Source organism: Pleurodeles waltl, chromosome 8 (genome assembly GCF_031143425.1).
Source record: "Pleurodeles waltl isolate 20211129_DDA chromosome 8, aPleWal1.hap1.20221129, whole genome shotgun sequence".
Lineage (NCBI taxonomy): Eukaryota > Metazoa > Chordata > Amphibia > Caudata > Salamandridae > Pleurodeles > Pleurodeles waltl.
Window position 1 is genome coordinate 1,501,059,571 of NC_090447.1, and position 25,530 is coordinate 1,501,085,100.

General features: G+C 44.0%; 1 protein-coding gene across 11 annotated transcripts in view; it reads left to right on the forward strand.

Moving 5' to 3' along the window:
* POU2F1 (POU class 2 homeobox 1) overlaps positions 1 to 25,530 on the forward strand; it is a 511,154-nt gene that overhangs the window by 368,761 nt on the left and 116,863 nt on the right. For all 11 annotated transcript variants that reach the window (XM_069202748.1, XM_069202752.1, XM_069202754.1 and 8 more), the window contains 2 exons: positions 6,898 to 7,043; positions 21,121 to 21,300. In XM_069202748.1, coding sequence (XP_069058849.1) covers positions 6,898 to 7,043; positions 21,121 to 21,300 — 326 coding nt within the window. The remainder of the gene's footprint in view (positions 1 to 6,897; positions 7,044 to 21,120; positions 21,301 to 25,530) is intronic.

Genomic DNA, 25,530 nt, shown 5'->3' on the forward strand with positions numbered 1-25,530 from the left:
TACAGCAGGGGACAGGAAAAATAAGCACCCTTCCCCCCATTAGGAGAAAGAGAAGGTTGGAGTTCCAGACGGAACAGACACCACAACCAAAAGTGGTGAAAAGAGTTACCCCACCACCCTCTCCTCCGCCCGTGATTAACGTCTCACCAGCACAAACTCCATCACACTCCCCAGCTCACACCACCATGAGCCAGGGTGACCAAGATCAGGACGCATGGGACCTATACGACGCCCCAGTGTCAGATAACAGTCCGGAGGCATACCCTACAAAGCCATCTCCACCAGAAGACAGCACCGCGTATTCTCAAGTGGTGGCTAGAGCAGCACAATTTCACAACGTAAGCCTCCACTCAGAACAGGTCGAGGATGATTTCTTATTCAACACACTCTCCTCCACCCACAGCTCATACCAAAGCCTGCCTATGCTCCCTGGTATGCTCCGGCACGCAAAAGACATCTTTAAGGAGCCGGTCAAAAGTAGGGCAATCACACCAAGGGTGGAAAAAAAGTATAAGGCGCCTCCTACAGACCCCGCTTTCATCACTACACAGCTGCCACCAGACTCTGTCGTTGTAGGAGCAGCTAGGAAAAGGGCCAACTCTCTCACATCTGGAGATGCACCACCCCCAGATAAAGAAAGCCGCAAGTTCAATGCAGCTGGTAAAAGTGTCGCAGCACAAGCTGCAAACCAGTGGCGCATCGCGAACTCCCAGGCACTACTTGCGCGCTATGACAGAGCCCACTGGGACGAGATGCAACATCTCATTGAACATCTGCCCAAGGACTTACAAAATAGGGCAAAACAAGTGGTTGAGGAGGGACAGGCCATTTCCAACAACCAGATCCGCTCCTCCATGGACGCTGCAGATACAGCTGCACGGACAATTAATACATCTGTAACTATCAGAAGGCATGCATGGCTCCGAACGTCTGGATTTAAACCAGAGATTCAACAAGCAGTTCTCAATATGCCTTTTAACGAAAAAGAACTGTTCGGTCCAGAAGTGGACACAGCGATTGAGAAACTCAAAAAAGATACGGACACTGCCAAAGCCATGGGCGCACTCTACTCCCCGCAGAGCAGAGGGAATTACAGCACATTCCGTAAAACGCCCTTTCGAGGGGGGTTTCGGGGTCAAAGCACACAAGCCAGCACCTCACAAGCCACACCGTCCAGTTACCAGGGACAGTATAGAGGAGGTTTTCGGGGACAATATAGAGGAGGGCAATTCCCTAGAAATAGAGGAAGATTTCAAAGCCCCAAAGCCCCTACTACTAAACAGTGACTCACAGGTCACTCACCCCCTCCACACAACACCAGTGGGGGGAAGAATAGGTCATTATTACAAAGCATGGGAGGAAATCACTACAGACACTTGGGTTCTAGCAATTATCCAACATGGTTATTGCATAGAATTTCTACAATTCCCTCCAAACATACCACCAAAAGCACAAAATTTAACAACACACCATTCCAATCTCCTGGAGATAGAAGTGCAGGCACTATTGCAAAAGAATGCAATCGAATTAGTGCCAAACACACAAATAAACACAGGAGTTTACTCACTGTACTTTCTGATACCAAAGAAGGACAAAACACTGAGACCAATCCTAGACCTCAGAGTAGTGAACACTTTCATCAAATCAGACCACTTCCACATGGTCACACTACAAGAAGTATTGCCATTGCTAAAACTACACGACTACATGGCAACTTTAGACCTCAAGGATGCTTATTTCCATATACCAATACACCCATCGCACAGGAAATACCTAAGGTTTGTATTCAAAGGAATACATTACCAATTCAAGGTACTGCCTTTCGGATTAACAACCGCACCAAGAGTCTTTACCAAATGTCTAGCGGTAGTCGCTGCACACATAAGAAGGCAGCAAATACATGTGTTCCCATATTTGGACGACTGGCTAATCAAGGCCCATTCGTTCATACAGTGCTCAAATCACACAAATCAGATCATACAAACCCTCTTCAAACTCGGGTTCACCGTCAACTTTACAAAATCCAACATTCTGCCGCGCAAGGTACAACAATACCTAGGAGCCATAATAGACACATCAAAGGGAGTAGCCACTCCAAGTCCACAAAGAATTCTAAATTTCAACACCATCATACAACGCATGTATCCAACACAAAAGATACAGGCAAAGATGGTATTACAACTCCTAGGCATGATGTCATCATGCATAGCCATTGTCCCAAACGCAAGACTGCACATGAGGCCCTTACAACAATGCCTAGCATCACAGTGGTCTTAAGCACAGGGTCACCTTCTAGATCTGGTGTTAATAGACCGCCAAACTTACCTCTCGCTTCTGTGGTGGAACAACATAAATTTAAACAAGGGGCGGCCTTTCCAAGACCCAGTGCCACAATACGTAATAACAACAGATGCTTCCATGACAGGGTGGGGAGCACACCTCGATCAACACAGCATACAAGGACAATGGAACGTACATCAAACAAAACTGCATATCAATCACCTAGAACTTCTAGCAGTTTTTCAAGCACTAAAAGCTTTCCAACCAATAATAGTTCACAAATACTTTCTCGTCAAAACAGACAACATGACAACAATGTATTATCTAAACAAGCAGGGGGGGACGCACTCCACGCAGTTAAGCTTGCTAGCACAAAAAATTTGGCATTGGGCAATTCACAACCAAATTCGCCTAATTGCACAGTTTATACCAGGGATCCAAAATCAACTCGCAGACAATCTCTCTCGAGATCACCAACAGGTCCACGAATGGGAAATTCACACCCAAATTCTGAACACTTATTTCAAACTCTGGGGAACACCTCAGATAGACTTGTTTGCGACAAGGGAGAACGCAAAATGCCAAAACTTCGCATCCAGATACCCACACAAACAATCCCAAGGCAATGCCCTATGGATGAACTGGTCAGGGATATTTGCTTACGCTTTTCCTCCTCTCCCTCTCCTTCCTTACCTGGTAAACAAACTCAGTCAAAGCAAACTCAAACTCATATTGATAGCACCAACTTGGGCAAGGCAACCCTGGTACACAACGCTGCTAGACCTATCAGTGGTACCCTGCATCAAATTGCCCAACAGGCCAGATCTGTTGACACAGCACAACCAAAAGATCAGACACCCAGATCCAGCATCGCTGAATCTAGCAATCTGGCTCCTGAAATCCTAGAATTCGGGCACTTACAACTTACCCAAGAATGTATGGAAGTCATAAAACAAGCCAGAAGGCCATCCACCAGGCACTGCTATGCAAGTAAATGGAAGAGGTTTGTTTGCTACTGCCATATTAATCAAATACAACCATTACACACAACTCCAGAACATGTAGTGGGTTACTTGCTTCACTTACAAAAATCTAACCTAGCTTTCTCTTCCATTAAAATTCACCTTGCAGCAATATCTGCATACCTGCAGACTACCTATTCAACTTCCCTATATAAGATACCAGTCATTAAAGCATTCATGGAGGGCCTTAGGAGAATTATACCACCAAGAACACTACCTGTTCCTTCATGGAACCTAAATGTTGTCCTAACTAGACTTATGGGTCCACCTTTTGAACCCATGCACTCCTGCGACATACAGTTCCTAACCTGGAAGGTGGCATTTCTCATCGCCATTACTTCCCTAAGAAGAGTAAGCGAGATTCAGGCGTTTACAATACAGGAACCTTTTATACAACTACACAAAAATAAAGTCGTCCTAAGGACCAATCCTAAATTTTTGCCAAAGGTTATTTCACCGTTCCATCTAAATCAAACAGTGGAACTTCCAGTGTTCTTTCCACAGCCAGATACCGTAGCTGAAAGGGCACTACATACATTAGATGTCAAAAGAGCATTGATGTATTACATTGACAGAACAAAAAACATCAGAAAGACTAAACAACTCTTTATTGCATTTCAAAAACCTCATGCAGGAAACCCAATTTCAAAACAAGGTATAGCCAGAAGGATAGTTAAATGCATCCAAATCTGCTACCTCAAAGCTAAACGACAGCTGCCCATTACACCAAGGGCACACTCAACCAGAAAGAAAGGTGCTACCATGGCCTTTCTAGGAAACATCCCAATGCAAGAAATATGTAAGGCAGCCACATGGTCTACGCCTCACACATTCACCAAGCACTACTGTGTAGACGTGTTATCCGCACAACAAGCCACAGTAGGTCAAGCCGTATTAAGGACATTATTTCAGACTACTTCCACTCCTACAGGCTGATCCACCGCTTTTGGGGAAATAACTGCTTACTAGTCTATGCAGAACATGCGTATCTACAGCGACAGATGCCATCGAACTGAAAATGTCACTTACCCAGTGTACATCTGTTCGTGGCATCAGTCGCAGTAGATTCGCATGTGCCCACCCGCCTCCCCGGGAGCCTGTAGCAGTTTGGAAGTTACCTTCAATTATTTATATATGTATCATCTCAACCTTAAATAGGTGCATACTTAGTCACTCCATTGCATGGGCACTATTACTACAATTCAACTCCTACCTCACCCTCTGCGGGGAAAAACAATCGAAGATGGAGTCGACGCCCATGCGCAATGGAGACAAAAGGAGGAGTCACTCGGTCCCGTGACTCGAAAGACTTCTTCGAAGAAAAACAACTTGTAACACTCCGGCCCAACACCAGATGGCGAGCTATTGCAGAACATGCGAATCTACTGCGACTGATGCCACGAACAGATGTACACTGGGTAAGTGACATTTTCATTTTCTATACAAAAACCTGTTGGCCTGAAATTGTCTTTGAGTGTGTGTTCCTCATTTATTGCTTGTGTATGTACAACAAATGCTTAACACTACTCCTTTGATAAGCCTACTGCTCGACCACACGACCACAAAATAGAGCATTAGTATTATCTCTTTTTGCCACTATCTTACCTCTAAGGGGAACCCTTGGACTCTGTGCATACTATTCCTTACTTTGAAATAGTGCATACAGAGCGAACTTCCTACACATATAAAGAGCGATGTTCCTACAGTAAGTACACTTGGGATGGACTTCTCTATTGACAGGGTTGACTGGCTGGCAGCATGGACATAGGAGGGATGGCAGTTGCCCAACCGTTTTTTCTGTGGGCATGTATCCCACCACTGGGGTGTGGGTTACTGTGTTCTAGAGTCCAATAGAGATGCTCTGCCATCTTGAGAATGTCCAGAATAGGGAATTTTGGGATACAAATACCTCACTTTGCAGGAAGTGTGCATCGGGGGGAGTTAATCCAGTAGCACATTGGCTGCTGACAACTTCCTACCCTGAGGGCATTTTCTGGACATAAATAGGACACCCCTGGCTCCCAGAACTCAGATCTCATTGGATTGGAGAAGAGAACCGAAGGACTGCCCTACTGCACCAAGGACCTGTCAAAGAAAGGCTGCACTGAAGACTGCACCTGTTGAACCAGGTGACTAGCAAAGAAGAATTGACTGTGCCTGCTTGTGGAGACGCCCTTTTCCGAGCCCAGCCAAAGCAAGAGATTCCAAGGGTCAGTTGGCTGACACCCTTTTCATAGCAGAGGGCCACAACAGCTGAAGAAGCCTGTTGGGGTGGGTTTGGTAGTCCATATCTTCAAATGACAGTTCCTTGCTGCTGTAGTACACTAGACACCAAAACCTAGCACTCAAAATGTGCCCAAGTCTTCCGAACTCGGGAGAGTCGTTGAAGTGCAGCTTGGTCGTCTGGAAGGCAAGTTATCGCCCAAGGAAGGATTCCACTGTGACAACGACCAGGAGACTAGTTGCCTGGTGGTGACTGGACTTTAGCCAGGGATAAGTTTACTTCGAGGGACGTCGACCAGGGGATGGAGGGGTACCTGCAGGAGGTCCATCCCGTCGACCACATTACATCCACAGCATCCGTGAGCATGTTAAGCTTTCTGTATCACTTGCATCAGGACACTTCCATAGGAGTCTATGACAAGGGGACACAACACCTGGAACTGACTTAAAACTGCTTCTTTTCTTGAAGTAGCTGTTTCTGAAGGCCTTGCTCGTCTCCCTGCTAACTCCCAGCTGGAGTTTGTCACCCAAAGTAACTCTAGAGTAGCTCCATTGATAACCATGTTTTTCTTGAAAAAGATTGTGTCAAATTTGTTGAATTTGCCAATGCTTGCTTGTGGTTAGATAAAAATTGCTGTACCTTGTAAAATCTGTATCTCTGGAACCCTCCAATGGATCTTTTTCTTTTTTTGATGTAACAAATTATATAAACATACAATATATATTTATTTTTGAATTTCTTGAGTGTCTTGTGCATTTCCTCTGCAACTGCTTCGGTGCTGTTTAAATGCTTTGCACTTGTTCTTTTGTGTAAGCCGGACTGCTCAGAGTCAAAGCTACCCAAGGACAAGATATGGGGTTCACATATTAAACCCACTGGTCCTAAAGGGGGCACAACCACACCATACCACACCAAATTTCCTCACAGATACTCTAACTGCAGATTCCTCACTGCCCTTCCACTTACCCGTTCTGTGGAATGGTTTCCTCTGTCATCTAAGTAAGTCCCAATTTGGGAATCTTCACACTAGTTGTTGCAATCTGCTGTTTTACTCCACATCTGATGGCCCCAACAAGTGTATGAAAGAAACTAACTACAGCACATTTGTGATGCTTGTATGTGGCTCTTTTTGTCGCTCCCAAAGCGGAAAGACGTTGTTGTGGAGCTGCACAGCACCACCTTCCGGCACAAAGAAGCAGTGCTTTCTGAAATTCCAGATCCAGTCTGTTGCCTGGAGAAAATCACAAGGTGAGGTGTATCCACCAAAGAGAGTGTTACTGGAGTTGAGCAACTTGTTCATCTATGCAGTGTATGTTGCGTCTAAGGTATGACCACAAAATAAATAATAAACTGCACTCTGCTCTTCTCCAGAGAACCTCACATCTGATGCGGCTCTATCAAGTCCAAGTTCCTTGAATTCGCCTGGATTGGGAATTGAGGGTTTGAACCGTAGGAGGAAGAAACGCACCAGCATAGAGACCAACATACGAGTGGCCTTAGAGAAGAGTTTCCTGGAGGTTAGTACTAACCCAGTGGACTGCGCTCCCTCAGAGTAATTTATTGTAATAATTTTATAATAATGTTATTGTGACAATGCCTACTTCGCATGTGTGAGAAAAGGCTTATTTATATTGGCAATACCATGTGGGTTTTTACATGCTTTCTCTGTAATAGCATTTAAATGCTGTAGTTGTTTAATTTGTTCTAATGCAGTGGTTCTTAACTAGAGGTCTGGCAGGTCGACTCACTGGTCTGAAGCGGTTATATAAATAAAGGAGCAACACTTGAATTATTTTTCTGTATTCATTGTGAATTAAACAAACTATTGTTTAGTGTACATTTCCAGATTTTTTTGTGTAATGTTTAGGTTCAAATTGTAGAATTTACTTAGCTTGCGGGTCTCCATCTTCCAATAATGACTCGGTGAGAGTCCCCTAATTTCAGTAATGAGTCAATGTGAGTCCACAGAGGTCAAAAGGTTATGCACCGCTGTTCTAATGGATACTCTCTCCTGCAGGTTTTTTCTTTAAGAAATAGTCCTACATGCCTCACAGAATGACTCTAGGAGCAGACCTGTGTGAGCATGATCACCAGATAAGAGGCACCCACCCGAAGTAGACACCGTGTATGGTATCATTCCTTTTTTCTCCATGGTACAGGCACCAAGATGCATACCTCACTTTTTTCCCTTTTTTCCTCAGTCTGATATTTTCACTAATGTTTGTAAGATGTTTAAATCCTCTGGGTTCAAGACTGTAAAGACTAAAAGCTCAGACTGTTAGTTTGCGGCTCAACTGCAGCCCAAGTGCTTGAGTCATAGCTGAGGAAATCAGTTCAAGAGAGACGTAAACTCTCTCCTACCTGTTGCTGAGCCTCTTAGAGCGATCACAGCAAAGTTATCACAATTACTAGATATACGATATGCACAATTTGAATTCTCGGTGATATCACAAGAGGAGGAGAGATTTATTGTCATCCTCGAAATGGTGCCATGGTTCACCTGGTAGGCACCTTTGCCTAAAGACATTGAAGGTGGTAAAACTGTTTTCCTTGGATGATCCTGTTTCCTGCTGCGCCTTTACATCTCACTCTTCAGATTTATAGAACTTTACTAGATGTGCCAGATGTTCAGAGTAATTTTGTAATCCTACTTTAGATTGATACCAAATAAGCCTGAAATGTTCCAAATCTATAGTGGTTATCTAATCCAGTTCGGGCTTACAAAACAACTATCATAAACAAACTACCTCAGCCATTCAAGCAACGCATTTCAACTTATTTCGATGTTTAAAATAAAATAAAACTTGACAGAGATGCACGCAAATCCCTGGGAGAGACAGGCTATTTGCCTTAAACCTTTACTCTATCACTCTAAGATTGCTGGTGAACTGTATAAGTGATTATGAGAATGCCCTCTGTATTACAGCTGTGAAGAAATGGGTGAAACAGTGAGTTGCTCCGAAGGAAATGCAAGAAATATAGAATAAATTATCCTAAGTTACAAAATTTAAGAACTGCCTAAAAGTTGAGGATAGGATACATTTTAAATGGCTTGTCCTCGTACTGAAGTACATATTCATTTTTGCACCTGCTTCATTGCAAAATTGGATTCAGATGTCTCAGAAAAAATTAGACCCCTCAACTCTGCAGGAATTGGTCATTTGAAACCCCCAGGCACTCAAACCGGGGTGACCTGCGTTTTGGTAATTATGACCAGAAGCTCTGCTGCAGTTTAATCCAGGCTGTACTGCTAGAGCTATTGCATGCTTAATATAGACATCCCTTGAAAACTCATCTCTGATTTAACAACTCCTTTCTTCTTTTAAGATGCCTGTTCAGCATCTTAAAATGTCTTGTCATAAAGGCACTACGCAGAGACTTAGTTGTGGTTCGTTTTGCCAGCTTGTTAGAAGGAGTCGTATTCCAGCTGATGATGCCTTTGGGTGGCTGGCTATTTATTCAATGTGGGTTTGTTGCTTAACTATCTCCTACCGTACTTATGGTATCAGAAGGATGGATGCTTAATACATTCCTCATAATTTATATTGTGCTTAGAGACACTAGACATTTTCTCCTATGGATAATAAAGGTTGCGTCCATGGAATGGATATTCAAGTTTTTATTCTATTTAGATCTTTAGCAATTACATGGAAATCCACATGGATTTACCTCTTTTCTTTGTCGCTATGCAGCATTTTACTGCTGAGCATTTTCACCTTTCATTCTTTAAAGTCTGAACAATTCTTACTTGTTAGTCCACAGTTCAGGCATTTAGTGAAGTCTAATCTGTTGGAAATTGTGAATAGCATTGTCTAGTTTCTCTGTTCCTAGTACATCTGGTTTATTCACTCAGACGTTTTATTTCAGCCTATGCTGCTATCTCTCATTTCCATGTCTTTTCTAGCATTTTAACAGCTGGTATGGTATGGTTAGGAGGCTGGCTCTTTATATGATACATCAAAATGAGATGTACCATGCACAGAGTCGAGGGCTTCCCTTAATATTGGAGAGGGGCTTGCTGTAACAGTCCCAAGGTGATCTTTTAGGGGGTGGTGTGGTCGAGCAGCTTTATACTTTTAAGAGAGGAGTGTGAGACATTTCCAGATACACACAAAGTCAATAAATGAAACACACGACTCAAGAAGGAGAGCCACAGAACTTTACAAAAATAGCTAGTATCTTTATATATGTTTTGGCACCGGAACCAGTTCTTTCAGGTAAGTACGTTTTGTGAGAAAACTCTTTATAGTTTTGAAAAGTGCTGTTTCTGTGGTTGCAGTGTTATCCTATTGAGGAAAAACATGGATGTCAAAACAGGTACGGTACAGCAACTTACAAGAACCGTCTCTTGGACTTTAGGTAAGTATTGTGCCAAGGGTCTGGAACACACCAACAGGTCACACTAGGCGGCCCTGGGGCAGACAGGTGCAGGGGTGTAGTATGGTGTCAGATGCCCAATGTTACTCAGTGGAGATCGGTCCAGTCAAAAAGATGCTGCAGGTGAGGTTTGGGGATGCAGTTGGGAGGAACCAACAAGTGGGTTCCACTCTTGGCATGTCCGAGGATGTAGGGATATCTTCACTCCTCTTCTTCACGGGTCAGAGGCGACCGGTGAAGAGATGTCCTGAGGCATCAGGTTTTCTTCACCTGGTCACTCGCAGTTGAGGGAGCCTGCGTGCAGGAGCTGCAGGCGACATCGGAGGGTCCACAGTGGGTATGTCCAAGGTGGACTTCATCTCAGGAGGGATGGGCAACCACGCTGGTACCATGTGCTGTGCAGCACCGGTGCAGTGGTGCTTCCAGGTGTTGGGTTTTTGGCAGTCCGTAGTCCTCGCAGTTTGTCTTGGGGGGGCCTTTAGATGCAGGGATGCAGCTCTGCTGCTCCACGGGAGTTCCTAGGTCTTTTTAAAAAGTAGGCAGTCCTCCCAGGCTTTAGAGGTATAACAGCTGAAGGATGAGATGGCTTTGGTGCAGTTCGGTGCAAAAAGCAGGAAGGCTGGCGAGGCTGGGTCCAGGTCAGGTGCTTCTTCCTTTGCTTTTGTGACTCTTTAGTGTCCTTCTTTGTAGGTCAGCAGGAATCTGATATCCTGATGCCAGGGGCTCCCTAAATACTGCATTTATGGGTTTTTCGGGGTGTGTAGGGTAGTAGCCAAAGGGCAACTTACCCCAGGGGTCACTATACCCCCATATGACCACTTCCTGTGGGAAGTGGGCATAACCGTGTCCAGGAGTTCCTAAACCAGCTAACACCAAGATGGCAGTTTTCTAATGTTTGGTCCACATCAGGCAGTGCACCTTAAGGGTGGGGCTGAATTGAGGGCTGGACACATCTCCCTGAATACTAAATGTCCTGCCTGTCCTGGTGGCAAATGGGCATGGGGGGTGGCATCTCTCCTCTGAGTGAACCCAGATCTGCATACCAAGGTGATTGGCTTCTTTGAAGCTCTCCTGCCTTGGAATGTAGATTTGCATGTCATCCTGTTGGGTGGGGAGTGTAAACACCTCTCCCAAACAGGCTTTGTTCTGACCAGGTGAGAGCAAAGGCTTTCCCCCTGGGAGGTCAGTGCTATGTCTGGTGGTGGCAGGCTGGTAAGACTGGTCAGTCTGCACACCAGTATTTGGTAGGTTTTCAGGGGGCACCTCTAAGGTGCCCTCTGGGTGCATGTATTAATAAATCCATCACTGGCATCAGTGAGGGTCTATTAATAAGGAATGTTTGATACCAAACGTCCCTGTTTTCAGTGAAGCCATCATGTAGCTGGGGAACTCATAGTGACCAGTGTTCAGCACATGTACTTGAAAAGGCTTCCTTGTCCACTCACTCTGTCCAGGAATCGACAAAGACATATCAGAGGCATGTCTGCTCTTGTAGATGTGCCCTCACATAGGGCTGTAAGGCCTGCTGTAGTGGAGACTTACATATATTACATACAGTGTTAGGAGACATGGCACACAGGCTGCGTGCCATGTCGTGTTTTCACGTTTGGCTACACCAAGACACGCAGCCTGCAGTGGCAGTCTGCATGTGGTAGGTGAGGGGTCCCTTAGGGTGGCACAATACATGCTGCAGCCTTTGAGGACTTTCTTTGGCACCCATACCCTAGTTACCCGGGTTACCATTTACAAGGGACCTACAGGGGGGACCAATGATATTGCCAGTTGGGGAACAATTGTACAGTCTTAGGGAAAGAGATCTGGCACTGGGGACCTGGTTAGCAGGAACCCAGTGCAGTTTCAGTCGAAATTGCATCATGTACCAGGCAAAAAGTGGGGTGACCATATCAAAACGGAAGGGGCACTTTTCTACAGTATGTATGCGTCAGTGACAGTTCAACATTACCTATTGGTCTCCAACCCTGGTTTACCAACTGTGGGCATTATGAATTATTATTTTTCCCATGGTCCCCTTTGCCCCATTTTAGTAAGCTGTCTTTGGTATCCTAATGTAGCAACCTCTAGAAGTGTTTTCTGCTGGATTCTGTTCTTACCCGTCCTCTTCATCTTCCTAGGAGTGGCAGATGTATACCTTGGGACTTATTCTTTTCTCTGCAGATCAGATATGTACTCAGCTGGTAATTGCATGCACGTTTTAGTAAGCAGTAAACCTTTTGTGTTTCCAGGCCGTCTTAAAGATAAGCAGATGAATTCATTCATTGGCCAGATTAGCTAAATGAAATAAGTTTCATTTAATGAATGCAAATGTACCTCATTTGTATGCATTTCAGAGTTACAAAAGACTGAGCATATTAAATATTTTGTTTTAAAAGTATTAATATGCATTTCACATATGCATGAAGTGACACAGAGCGCTACCGTCTACCCTACCATTTTCTATATGTGCGTCTAAGCAACCGATCTTGGAAAGTACCTAAAATCCTTTCCGTTTAGTTATTCACCTACATTCTTTTGTGATATTTTTCTTAATCTCTTTATGGAATCTGGGTTAATGGCAAGGTACCTTCTTACATTAGTTTCAAAGATTGCACTTTTTCCCCCCAACAGCCTGAAAATGTGTCCACCAAATAAACACTTGACTGGGTGGATAGGTAAAAGATTCATTTTATAATTATTGTGCAAAAGGCTGATAATGTCACTTTTTACTAGTTGTTGGAAATCTAACACTGCTTGTACCCTTACTCAGTTTCTTGCCATGTCCTTTGTATCTTCACTAAATATAGTGTCCTACTAATTAGTGCTTGTTGTACAGTCCCACTGTGATACTTTTTCTCTTAGTTCAGAAGACTCAAGAACGTTTGACATATTTCCTGTTGCTGTCTGTGCACATACTTTTGAGTTGACGGTTGTATGATCCCAGCGTTTTTTTAATACTGTGATTCAATTCAGTTTCAATACTGTATCGAATTATAACTTTTATAATCAGAAAAGTACAAACACTAAAATTAAATTGTCATCAGCTCTGCCTGAAAATTACTCACGTATAGTGTTGTGACTTTGCACAATACATTTAAGAAACCACCCTACCGCTAAACATGCTTCAGCATCAACTTGCTGTAAAAATTATGATGTTTAAATACAACGTCTAAAGTTTCTCTGGTTTTAAAAGTGGGATTAAAAACTTTTTAGTTTACAATTCATTACATTTACAAAACAACATAAAGTGCCACGAAGTCTGTTTGAGGACATCATCAGTGGGTCAAATGCTAGTGCTGTCACTTGAATGCTGACCAAGTGGAAAGCAAAACAAGCTAAGAATAGTACCTGTCCGAAACCTGAACATAAGTGTTGACTCCCAGTGACCAATAAATACTACATTAGAGATAAGGCTCAGCGAATGGAGGAGTCTGAAGTGTGATGTAATTATGCATGGTAGGCGTGCTAAGTGCTGCTTGTTCATGTTCAGACTGTCTCAAGGCTACAAAGGTGCCTTTGGCCAAGTTCTGTCCCATTTGCAAATGGCGAAAGGATTATGAAAATCACTTTTTTCTGCTTATACAACACTGCCTGACATAAGATAACCAGGCGATGTAATATGAGTGTATGTTCATTGGCCCAAATTGAAAGCATAGTGGCAGAGTAGCAAATATAATTAGAATTCATTTCTATCTTGCTTGATTTTAAGTTCCTCATACTGCACCCATGTCAGCTCTTTTGTATGGACGACCATCATTTCTGTCTGTGGCAGGATAAGATAAAACCAGTTGGTACCCTTTTTACAGTTCAGGCTTTATCTTTTGGTGAGTGCTTTTGAGGTTATGTGATGAATGTTTCTCACACTATTCAGATTACCACCACAACACTCTGTCTCCTCATGTTCTCTTCCGTGTCATGTCTTTATGGTTTGTAACTGAGGACTGTCCTTAGCCTGATACGGCTTACGACCGAAAAGTTAACAACACCGCTCGAGCAAAATGTAGTATGCGATATTCTTCACTCATACCCCTCGACCCAAATCATGCATCCATCCTGTAAGGAAATGCCTCCTTGGCATGGTTACCCCCTGACTTTTTGCCTTTGCTGATGCTATGTTTTGAATTGAAAGTGTGCTGAGGCCTGCTAACCAGGCCCCAGCACCAGTGTTCTTTCCCTAACCTGTACTTTTGTATCCACAATTGGCACACCCTGGCATCCAGATAAGTCCCTTGTAAATGGTACCCCTGGTACCAAGGGCCCTGATGCCAAGGAAGGTCTCTAAGGGCTGCAGCATGTCTTATGCCACCCTGGAGACCCCTCACTCAGCACAGACACACTGCTTGCCAGCTTGTGTGTGCTGGTGAGAACAAAACGAGTAAGTCGACATGGCACTCCCCTCAGGGTGCCATGCCAGCCTCTCACTGCCTATGCAGGTATAGATAAGTCACCCCTCTAGCAGGCCTTACAGCCCTAAGGCAGGGTGCACTATACCATAGGTGAGGGCACCAGTGCATGAGCACTGTGCCCCTACAGTGTCTAAACAAAACCTTAGACATTTTAAGTGCAGGGTAGCCATAAGAGTATATGGTCTGGGAGTCTGTTTTACACGAACTCCACAGCACCATAATGGCTACACTGAAAACTGGGAAGTTTGGTATCAAACTTCTCAGCACAATAAATGCACACTGATGCCAGTGTACATTTTATTGTAAAATACACCCCAGAGGGCACCTTAGAGGTGCCCCCTGAAACCTTAACCGACTATCTGTGTAGGCTGACTTGTTCCAGCAGCCTGCCACAACCGAGACATGTTGCTGGCCCCATGGGGAGAGTGCCTTTGTCACTCTGAGGCCAGTAACAAAGCCTGCACTGGGTGGAGATGCTAACACCTCCCCCAGGCAAGAGCTGTCACCCCTTTGTGCCAGCACCGCAGGACACTCCAGCTAGTGGAGTTGCCCGCCCCCTCCGGCCACGGCCCCCACTTTTGGCGGCAAGGCTGGAGAAAATAATGAGAATAACAAGGAGTCGTCACTGGCCAGTCCGGACAGCCCCTAAGGTGTCCTGAGCTGAAGTGACTCTAACTTTTAGAAATCCTCCATCTTGCAGATGGAGGATTCCCCAATAGGATTAGGGATGTGACCCCCTCCCCTTGGGAGGAGGCACAAAGAGGGTGTACCCACCCTCAGGGCTAGTAGCCATTGGCTACTAACCCCCCAGACCTAAACACGCCCTTAAATTTAGTATTTAGGGGCTTCCCTGAACCTAAAACTTTAGATTCCTGAAACTACAAGAAGAAGAGGACTGCTGAGCTGAAAAACCCCTGCAGAAGAAGAACAGAAGACACCAACTGCTTTGGCCCCAGTCTTACCGGCCTGTCTCCTGCCTTCCAAAGAAACCTGCTCCAGCGACGCTTTCCAAAGGACCAGCGACCTCTGAATCCTCAGAGGACTGCCCTGCTTCAAGAAAGACAAGAAACTCCCGAGGACAGCGGCCCTGCTCCAAAAGACTGCAACTTTGTTACAAAGGAGCAGATTTAAAGACCCCTGCAACTCCCCGCAAGAAGCGTGAGACTTGCTCCACCCTGAGCTCCCACAGCGACGCCTGCAGAGGGAATCCCGAGGCTCCCCCTGACCGTGACTGCCTGAACTCCATTTCCCGACGGCTGGAAAAGACCCCGCACCCGCAGCCCCCAGCACCTAAAGGAACGGAACTCCTGTGCAGGAGTGACCCCCAGGAGGCCCTCTCCCTTGCCCAGGTGGTGGCTACCCCGAGGCATGACAAGTTCCCCACACCTAGGAGACCAAGAGGACCTGAGTTGGTGGTCAAATCTTGGCAGAAATGTGTTTCCGAAGGGGGGTGACTGGCGCGGGCTACCATGTTTTGGAAAACAAATTAATAAAAATCAGACAAATGTCATGTTTGGAATATTCCAGTCAAATGAGGTCAATGGATGTTCAGTTTATACCAGAAGATATGTCAAGTCGTACTGAATTAGAAAACGTAAAGTGTTTATACTTTCTGTATTGTCCGAGTTTGATAAGTGCCATCAAATGAACAGTGTGCCATAAACATTGACCAGGCACAGTTTTGTGATCTGTGCTAATGTTAAGTAATTGAATGTGCTGACTACATTTCCTGTGAAAGATCATACATATTTGATATTGCCAGGCATCAGTTATTCAGGTCTACGTTGCTGTGATTAATTTTGTAGCATGTACGCTTGTCCATTACAGAAATGAGGCAAGATAATGAACACAAAAAAACAAACAAAAACAAAATCTCCACATTTTTCTTGCTGCAGTGTGATATTGATTCGGGGTTTTCACCCATACATAACCCTGAATGTGTAGGAAAAAATATATTGTTTGTATGAATGCACAGAGAGATGAGGGACATGTGTTTAAACCACTTAATGTTGTTTTTTCTAAACACAACTTTGTAGGTTGTGAAAGGGATGTGGATGTCCAGAGAGATCAGGCATTGTATTCTGATGGTGGGAGTGATTCTGTGATACTTTTTGTGAACCTTGACCAGTCTTGAACTGAAAATACTCTTCAGAGGAGTCATTTGTGACTTAGCAATGCCAATCAGCAGGATAATATCTCTCTACATGGGATAGAATGTTTGCTTATACAACAACTTGGATATCTTCTTTTTCTTGAATGGTTTTATCTTTGTATAACAGCGGCATTTGGGCATGCCTGATTTTGTTTTGTTCTGTATGCCTGTTTGTAAAGTGAACTGTCACCTGCAGGGTATCCTGGCACTCAGCACGTGTGTGTTCCTAGCCCTTCCTATGATAAGTATTTTTATATGATGTCCTGAAGCTGAGGTCTGCACAATTGGAAGCCCACGGTCTTAATGCTGTTGGAAAATATTTGAGTGAAACCATCTAAATGTATGCCACAAGCTAACCTTGCTGCTCGCTTTCACTGGTAATTAGTACAAAGTCTTTACAAGTTTGACCTTTGACATCATTGCTTGAATAGAGTTGAGGCATCCTTCAGACACTTATGTCCTGATAAGACATTTAGGTAGAGTGAGTGTTGGCAGCATTCTGGTGAATCTTGGTGTCCTTATCAGCCATTAGGACTCCAAGAAGCTCCATATACAGCAGAGGTCTCCAAACTTTTTAATGCCGCGCCCCCCCAGTTGAAAAATAAACATCATTGGGCCCCCCTCAGAATGTTTCACAATTATTTTATAAACATGGCAATGTTTAAATATGTCTAAACCTATTTAAACATTGCAGTTAAGTACTGTTACCTTTTAATAAACTTCAAAAACATGCTTCTGCTTAAAACAAAGGCCTGTTATCTGTATAATATTTATTTTGCCCAGAGTCTGGGGCCCCCCCTGGGATCACTACAGGCCCCCCTAGGGGGGCCCACCCCCCAGTTTGAAGACCTCTGATATACAGATTAAACATTAAAGGTTAATGTACATTATACCTCACGCTGATTTGGTTTGACACTCCTACCACACACCTGTGAATTCTTCAATTTGTATAGAGTGCACGTGTTCCCAGAGCACACTCAAGTTGAACTTTGGTTTTATGCCACAAAACACAATATACTGCAATGTACTACCTTTCCTCTTGTGGCAGCTACTTTTCCCGATTTCTGGACACCATGTGTTTCTCACCCAATCTGCCTCACTCAGTGGGGACTGTCCCTGACCAATTTCACACACTATTTGTTACTAATGTTAGGCAAGTTTTATGCCCATTTTATTAATCACCTCCCATATTACACAGTTTACTAACACGGTAAAGAAGGTGGCTCCTTTTCTTTGGGACCAGGTGTATCAAAGAGGCATTTGATTGGGCGAAGACCTAGTTTGTCAATTCAACAGCTTTGAAGCCATATGATCCTAATTTACCATGCTGTATTACTGTATACACAGGCAGCTTTGGAATGGGGGCTGTACTGATTCCACATAAAGGTCAGAAGGGGGTTACAGTAAACTATTTTTCATGTGTGTTTGAAGATACCAAGCTGCATTACTGTGTGATTTTAAATGAGCTTTCTGGTGGGTTTTCAAAATGTTTTCACAGATACGTTTGGGGAAGAAAGTTAGCTACCAAATTATTGAAAAATATACCATTTATATACAGCCCACATACCTGTAGAACTAATGTAAGGACTGACTTAATTGAGATGTACAGTTGAGGAGGGGCAGGTGGAAATTGATAAACTGGAGAGTCATCTTGTTCCTGCTGTGGATGTTGAAAGATTGTGTGCATTTCTGAGGGTGACTGGCATGGTGCAGTGCAAGATGATAGAAGGTCAGCCGGGCCTTAAAAAAGGAATTTTGACATAAGTCTACAGCCTTCTGTGAAAGTTGCCAATGAGTTTTGTGGTGAATGGATTAGTCATGCTTCTGAGCTATTGATGTCTCTTGAGGTTTGAGAGACCCTACTGTTGCTAGTGCCAATGAAGAACATTTAAGGCGTACTCTAGAGATGTTTAGGGTCTGCATGGTTTATTGGGGCCCGTACATGCACAAAGACTTTGATCAGGTGGTCAAGGAGTGTGTGGTCTGTATGGTGTGAGAATAAGTTGAGAAACTCATTTTCTGCCCATTGGGTTGCTTCCAAGGCCTTTAGCAGTGGTGGATATTGATTTGGTAGGTCTGTTCATTGCCTTGTTGCCCAGTCCCAATTTGCTGTAGCCTTGACAGAATATTACAGCAAGTAGCCAGAGGTTCATTTCATAACCCAATTCAATGCTGATGGCTAATTTCCTTAAGGATGTGTTTTCTAGAGAGGGTTTCCATAGGAGTCTGGTGTTAAACATCTTAGAAGTTCTCTTTACCACCCCAGATTAACTGTTTGTTGGAACAGCGAACAGTGTGTTGGATGAGTGCGACCAGTGGGCTTTAGCTAACAGCAGAGTCATGCCTAATTGCCAGATGGATGCTGTGGTTCTACTGTACCACACTGCGTTCGACCGCAGGAGTTTCCTCTCTTGAACGTTTCAGAGGTGGAAAGCCAGCTGCGATGTTTTGCCCAGCGTGGTTGACTGAGTGGGTTAAGCAATGTGCCTCTATTTCTGACTTGGATGTCTCCGTTAGGGCTGACACCCAGATAAAACCAACAACATTGACATCAGAAGACAAGGGCAGAGACCTTTGTTTAGTGTGGATGAAGTTTTGTACATAAGAAAGCAAGGGCATGTGCTCAAGAGTGACGTTATGTATGGCGACCCGGTTGTAGTGGATAGGGTGTGTGATAATGCCATCGTGGTGAGAGGACCAAATTGGTGCAATGCTGAAAGGGTAGTCTGGGTCGAGCAAAGTGGTGGCTGGGGTGAACACCTGCAAAGTGAGTTGGTAATTTTTGTGATGCTATGGTTAGTTTTTGTTTGAAGAGTAAATGCCTTGTAGTACCCAGGTCTACATGTTCTGTGCCTTTAACATTTTGTTCTATATTCCTCTGTTCGAACACTCTCTAGCAGGGGTCTTTAGAACGTGAGTTTATGAAGTAAAATTGCATAGTTTGGCAGTAAAGCTTACATTCCAACTGTGTGCGTCTGTGTGCCTCGTCTGTGGTTTATATGTTGTGTTCAGTAAACCATTCTTCTCAACAGCTAGTATGCTTCATTGGCTGATACTACAATGTAACCTTATGGATCACCACAGAAATCTAAATTATGCTTGGATTTAAAGGAACTAATTTGGATCAACTGGATTTTGTTCTTGAGGTAGGAGACTAATAGTTGCAGGAAAATACTCTGGAAGTCCATTCAGAAGGTTTGCGTGCTTAGCAGATTTTGATGGTCTATGGTGGCATAAACTGCAGGGATATCAAGCAAGGTGAAGAGGAACAGATTGCCTTTATAGTGATTTGAAGTGCGCATACGTGAGCGATTGCTACCTCTATACTGCATTCAATTCTGACTTCTGGATTACTAATCCTGAAGAGGGTTGCTGTTGATCTTCTGATGTAACTGTTTGGTGATGGGCTTCTCTGGTTTTTCGCTGTAATAGCAAGTGGGTGATCAAACTTTGAATTGGAAGTCATCAAAATCCAACTTCAGTCTCATCAGGATAGGATGGATCTGTCTGGTTTTGAAAAGTAGATCGGAGGGCTAGGATTGCTCTGCTTTTGATGGAGTCCGGGAAGGGGTCTTGGCTGTGGGATGTTAGTGGTGTGGAGGGCAATGCAAGCTTTGCCAGTGATATGGTTTATCAACTATGTTATATGATCTTAATAAATACAGTGTTGTATTCATTCTAGACCTTTAACTTCACTTGGTGCTCTCTTCATAACAGTCCACACATTACGGAGTTAACTACTTAATTTGTCTATATATTGTAATTCTGAAAATGTGCTTTGAATATTGATTATTAAGGAATGATTTGACAGTTACTGGTGGTTATATAAATTAATGTGGTTTTTAAATGATTCCCAATGGGAACCCTGTTATTGCAGAAATTATCTATGCCTATGTACCTCATTAGAAATCTAATCTGTATGCATGAATTAAGATAACATTGAGCACAAATCAAAGCAGATATGACTGCAGTAAAAGGAGTTTAACTGTAACCGATAGTTTCTGCTAACACTGCTGATTTTGCCACTTCATTTTGTCTTACAATGTGTACTAAGAATGATTTGCATTTTGTGTAATGGAAAACTAACTTCAACCAACACAGCACTGTACAGAATAGGAGGCTATGTTACAATTTGGATAAAATAAGTGAGGGAGGAAGGTTAGAGGGAGGTGTGGTTGGGGCAGTGAGTGGAAAACGGTTTGGATCCATAAAAGGAGTAACAGGAACTGGAGACAGGTGGAGCAGATCTTTAAGTAGGGGAAATGGTCAACTCGTGTTGAAGAGTGAGGGTGGAAGAGCAAGGCCTTCAAAGCGGAGTGTGTCAGGTGACTGTCAGATTTCTTTTGGGGAGACGTTATTGTGCAAGAGCAGGAAAAAGGTTTTGCACCTGGTATTTTATTTTATTTATTTTACTATTAACTTCCCATCACACTACAATAAAACAACACAGTCATTCTTTCATGGATAACAGCGTCCTTTTGTACAGTATGTAATGTGGCCTTCTTGTTAAAATTGTGTTCTCTTTATTAGTCTTATTAGTATGGTGCGAACATGTCTTTCTCCCAAAATTGTAAAGTCCATTTGGTAGAGCATACATTTTTTTTTTCATGTAACCTACTGTTGCTGCCATTGGTAATTGCTTTCTGTGCTTCTTTTTATTATCAGAACCAAAAGCCTACCTCGGAGGAGATCACCATGATTGCAGACCAGCTGAACATGGAGAAGGAAGTGATTCGTGTCTGGTTCTGCAACCGGCGCCAGAAAGAGAAGCGGATTAACCCTCCCAGCAGTGGTATAACCAGCAGCTCACCCATTAAAGCAATTTTCTCCAGTCCAACCTCACTGGTAAGTACGAAGATCTTCTCACAATTTTGGTTTGTTGTTTGCTTCTGAAATAAATGACTGCATGCATGGATTCTCACCCTAGTACTACCATTATTTGAAAATAACCAATCCTTAGCTTTTTTTTTTTTTTCTTCTAACTTTTACATGTAAAACATGTTTGGTATATACCTCTCACAATGCTTAGAGGTTAAAACATACATAATTGCTCAGTGTTTTTGAGAGATATGCATCTGTGGCTGACAGTTTCAATGAACAGTCCTTGGGATTTAGCATACTTTTAATAATGCGCAAAAGAGCTTTCATCAAAACGGACACCATAAAGTACTCTCCCTCCAAAAGCCCCCATGCTATTAGCAGGTGTAGCTGGTCCTTGGGTTAATCTTGCATGTTTATTGTACGAAATATTTTTCAAGTGACATCCCGTGCCATATTTTATATTATAGCACTTCATACCTTGTTTTGGGGTGTAGAAGCACTTTATTGAATGGTAGCATTTTGCAGCTTTGTGGAGTGCTTGGTTGGAAAAGTGTTGTATTTGCTACTAACATATGGGGGAAGCATTTTAGTATCACGTGTCCAGAGAGATCCTCTTACCAACTTTTGGGATAGTGCTTAGCAGTGTGACGGAACAGACATGCGATGGATAAACATGCTTAGATGGTGATCAAAATTGGCAGTTTTCATTTATTTATCCTACAGATCTTGTATTGTGTTTGTGTTGGTTACAGAAATTCTTTCTTTTTCTTTACACAAACCATAGAATGTTCAATGAGACTTCCCAAGCAAGAAAATGGGGATCTATTTTTAACCTTGGACATGAGCCTGAATGGTCCTCAAGTGCTTGTTTCTTATTCTGTTGACAATGTCCCTTGAACAAACTTCCTTTTGGGGCACTTGTGTGCATCTACTCTGTGCAGTACATGCACAGGGTGGTCACAAAGATGAGGAGTTAAAGGGGCGCTTTCTATGAGCTCACCAGTTCCAGTCCTTTGGTGGGCTTCTGGGACCCAGCCAACACCCTCTCATAGAGCAGTCCTATAGAAGCTTTTCATTGAACATGCCACCATCTACTAGAAATATGCCATGCCCTTTTGTGAGCTAGTATCATGTCAGGTTGTTCATATAATACCATGGCTGAGGTCTGAAAGAAGTGGGAGGTTCCCCTGGAAATTCTGTATTAAGTAACGTTTTACTTATTTGACCATTTATATAGCTGGATACCTAAAATAAAACAGATTACAATTAGCACAGTTGGTGAAGGCACTACTCATCTCCTCAGATATTCAGTCTTGAAGTTTTCTTTTGCAAACATAAGCCTTCTTCTTTGGATAGATCCAAATGCTTTTATAATATGTCCTTTCATTATGGTAGGAGTTTCTGCAGTGATGTTACGTTAGTTGAAAAGGTCATCACAAGAGTAGCCCATCTATGTCGTTGGCTAACCTTTGATTTGCTAGGTAGTTTTTGCCATATACAAGCACACACAGTTTGTAATCCTTGAACCACAAAGTCGTGCCAAATGGGAGACAAAACAACCATTAGCAAAGCTGTCTGGTCTGGTATACCTCATGTTTTGTAATAATTGTTAACTCGAGTCTTAACCTCCTATAAGCTATGTTGTCAGGCATATTTAGTGCTTGCCTAGATTTGCACTATCATTTAGAACTCTGGCCATCAATTATTGCACTAGCCAAGGCACACTTACGATATAACTAGTAATTGTAAACATTATGGCAGGAAAGTACTAATAGAGATGTACAATAGATAGATGTTGAGAGTATCACTCAGCGGGTGTGAGAGATTGTGTTAAAGGTGTGAAGAATTCTCATCACCAGTGTTGAGGGGACCATTCAGTGAAAAGAAAATATCTAGTACTCTTACCATATCTTGTATCTTTAAGAATCGCCAATAAGGTTTCCACAATGTACCTTTCTTTTAGGATGTCTGATTGGGATGTTAAACCTTTTGACATAATTCACAGACTTTAAGTCCACTCTTACCTGAAGAACATCACCACATGCAGGATCAGCCATCCACCCTGTTTATTGAAATAGTAAACTTACAGCATTTAATTCCAGTACTAATGCACAGTATCTGCATAAGTCCAGAATTCAGCACAGGACTAAAGGGAGAGCTGTTCTGGCATTGTGTTGTATTAGATGGTAGTTCAATTTTAGGCAGACTTCATATCCCTGGCAAGGCTGGAATGCATTAATAAATTGCTGTTATAATGAAGCATAGGTGGTGCTTGGTCGAATAGTTGTTGGATGGCTGTGTGGCCTACTGTGGGAAATGTTATGCTGTGCATGATGACCAGAGTGGTGCTTTTGTCTTGTAATCTTGCTACACTTAAACATTTAGTTGAGTGAAGATGAGCTGAGGATAGTATGTTAAAGCTTTTAATTATTATTGTCTCTGTTTGGAAATGCAGTAGCCAATGTGGAAAATACAGGTGCCGTCCCAGTATCTGTTCCCAGGAGCAAGGAGATGTGCAGAATCAGGGACACCAGGTGGGACTAGTGGGCACTCTGATGCGTGCGCCAGACAAGGAGTGCACACATGAGCATCTACTCCAAGGTGATGACCACCCGGACAGACCAAGTAGAAGCCCAAGACAAGAACTGCATCTACAGTCTGAATGAAACCATGTACACCAAGGTTCATGGTGGATGAACAGGCTTGGTGTGATTAGCAAAAATGTGAAAGAACTGCACTTATTAGGGCAGTGAAAGTATCCCGAGTAGGCACACAAAATACACCCTCAGCGGCACACTCCGGCCGGGTGCAGTGGGCAAACAGGGCGTTGGGTTTGCAATAGATTTCAATGGAGGGACCCCTGGGTCACTCAGATGTTGCAAGCAGGGCACGGGGGGGGGTTTCGGGCCAGCCACCGACAGGGCAAGGGTGAGGGCCGCCTGCTAGTCACTGCTGCACCACTGGTTGGTTCCTCATGAGCCTGAGGGCTGCGGGTGCAGTGCTTCTTCCAGGTGTTGGATTTCTTTGTCCCGGGCAGTCGTGGTCAGGGAGGTCCTCAGAATTCCCTCTGCAGGCGTCATTGTGGGGGTGCAGAGAGGTCAGCCCTGGGTGGACACTTTGTCAGAGTCGCCTTGGGATCCTCTCTGGGTCGTTGGTTTCTCTGGACACGGGCCAGGGGCGTCTGGTACAGAGTGATGGGGGCTCACGCTTCTGGAGTGAGGTGAGAGTCCCTTTAAAGATGGTTTCTTCTTGCTGGATTGGACAGGTCCGCTGTACACGGGAGTTCTGGATCCTTCTTAGATACAGGGCAGTCCTCTGAGTCAGCAGAGGTCGCTGGTCCCGCAGGATGCGTCGCTGGTGCAGGTTCTCTGAAGTTGGAGACAGGCTGGTAGCGCTGGGGCCAAAGCAGTTGTCGTCTTCCTCCTTCTCTGCTGGGCTTTTCAGCTAAGTAGTCCTCCTTCTTTGTAGGTCGTCAGGAATCTGATTTCCTGGGTTCAGGGTCGCCCCTAAACACTAAACTTAGGGGTGTGTTAGGGCTGAAGGGCAGTAGCCAATGGCTACTGTCCTTGAGGGTGGCTACGCCCTCTTTGTGCCTCCTCCCTTTGGGGAGAGGGCACATCCCTGTTCCTATTGGGCTAAATCCTCCAAAGCAAGATGGAGGATTTTCTAAGGATGGGGTCATTTCTGCTCTGGTCACCTTAGGGGCGGACCTGGCTGAGGGGGTGGTGACTCCTTGTTTTTCTCACCCCCGGACTTGACGCCAAAAGTGGGGGCTGTGTCCAGGGGGTGGGCATCTCCACTAGCTCGAGTGACCTGGGGCACTGTAACACCAGGCCTGAGCCTTTGAGGCTCACCACCAGGTGTTACAGTTCCTGCAGGGTGAGGTGTGAAGCACCTCCACTCAGAGGACAGGTTTTGTTCCTGGTCACAGAGTGCACAAAGGCACTCATCCCATGTGGCCAGAAACCTGTCTGGAAGTGGCAGGCTGGCAGAGACCGGTCAGCCTAGCACTAGCAGTTGGGCTGCCATGCAGGGCCAATCTCTAAGATGCCCTCTGGGTGCATTTCTCAATAAATCTCACACTGGCATCAGTGTGGATTTATTGTGCTGAGAAGTTTGGTACCAAACTTCCCAGTATTCAGTGTCGTCATTATGGAAGTTTGAAGTTTGTGTTTGACAAACTCTCAAACCGTATACTCAGTATGGCTACCCTACACTTACAATGTCTAAGAATGGACTCAGACACTGTAGGGG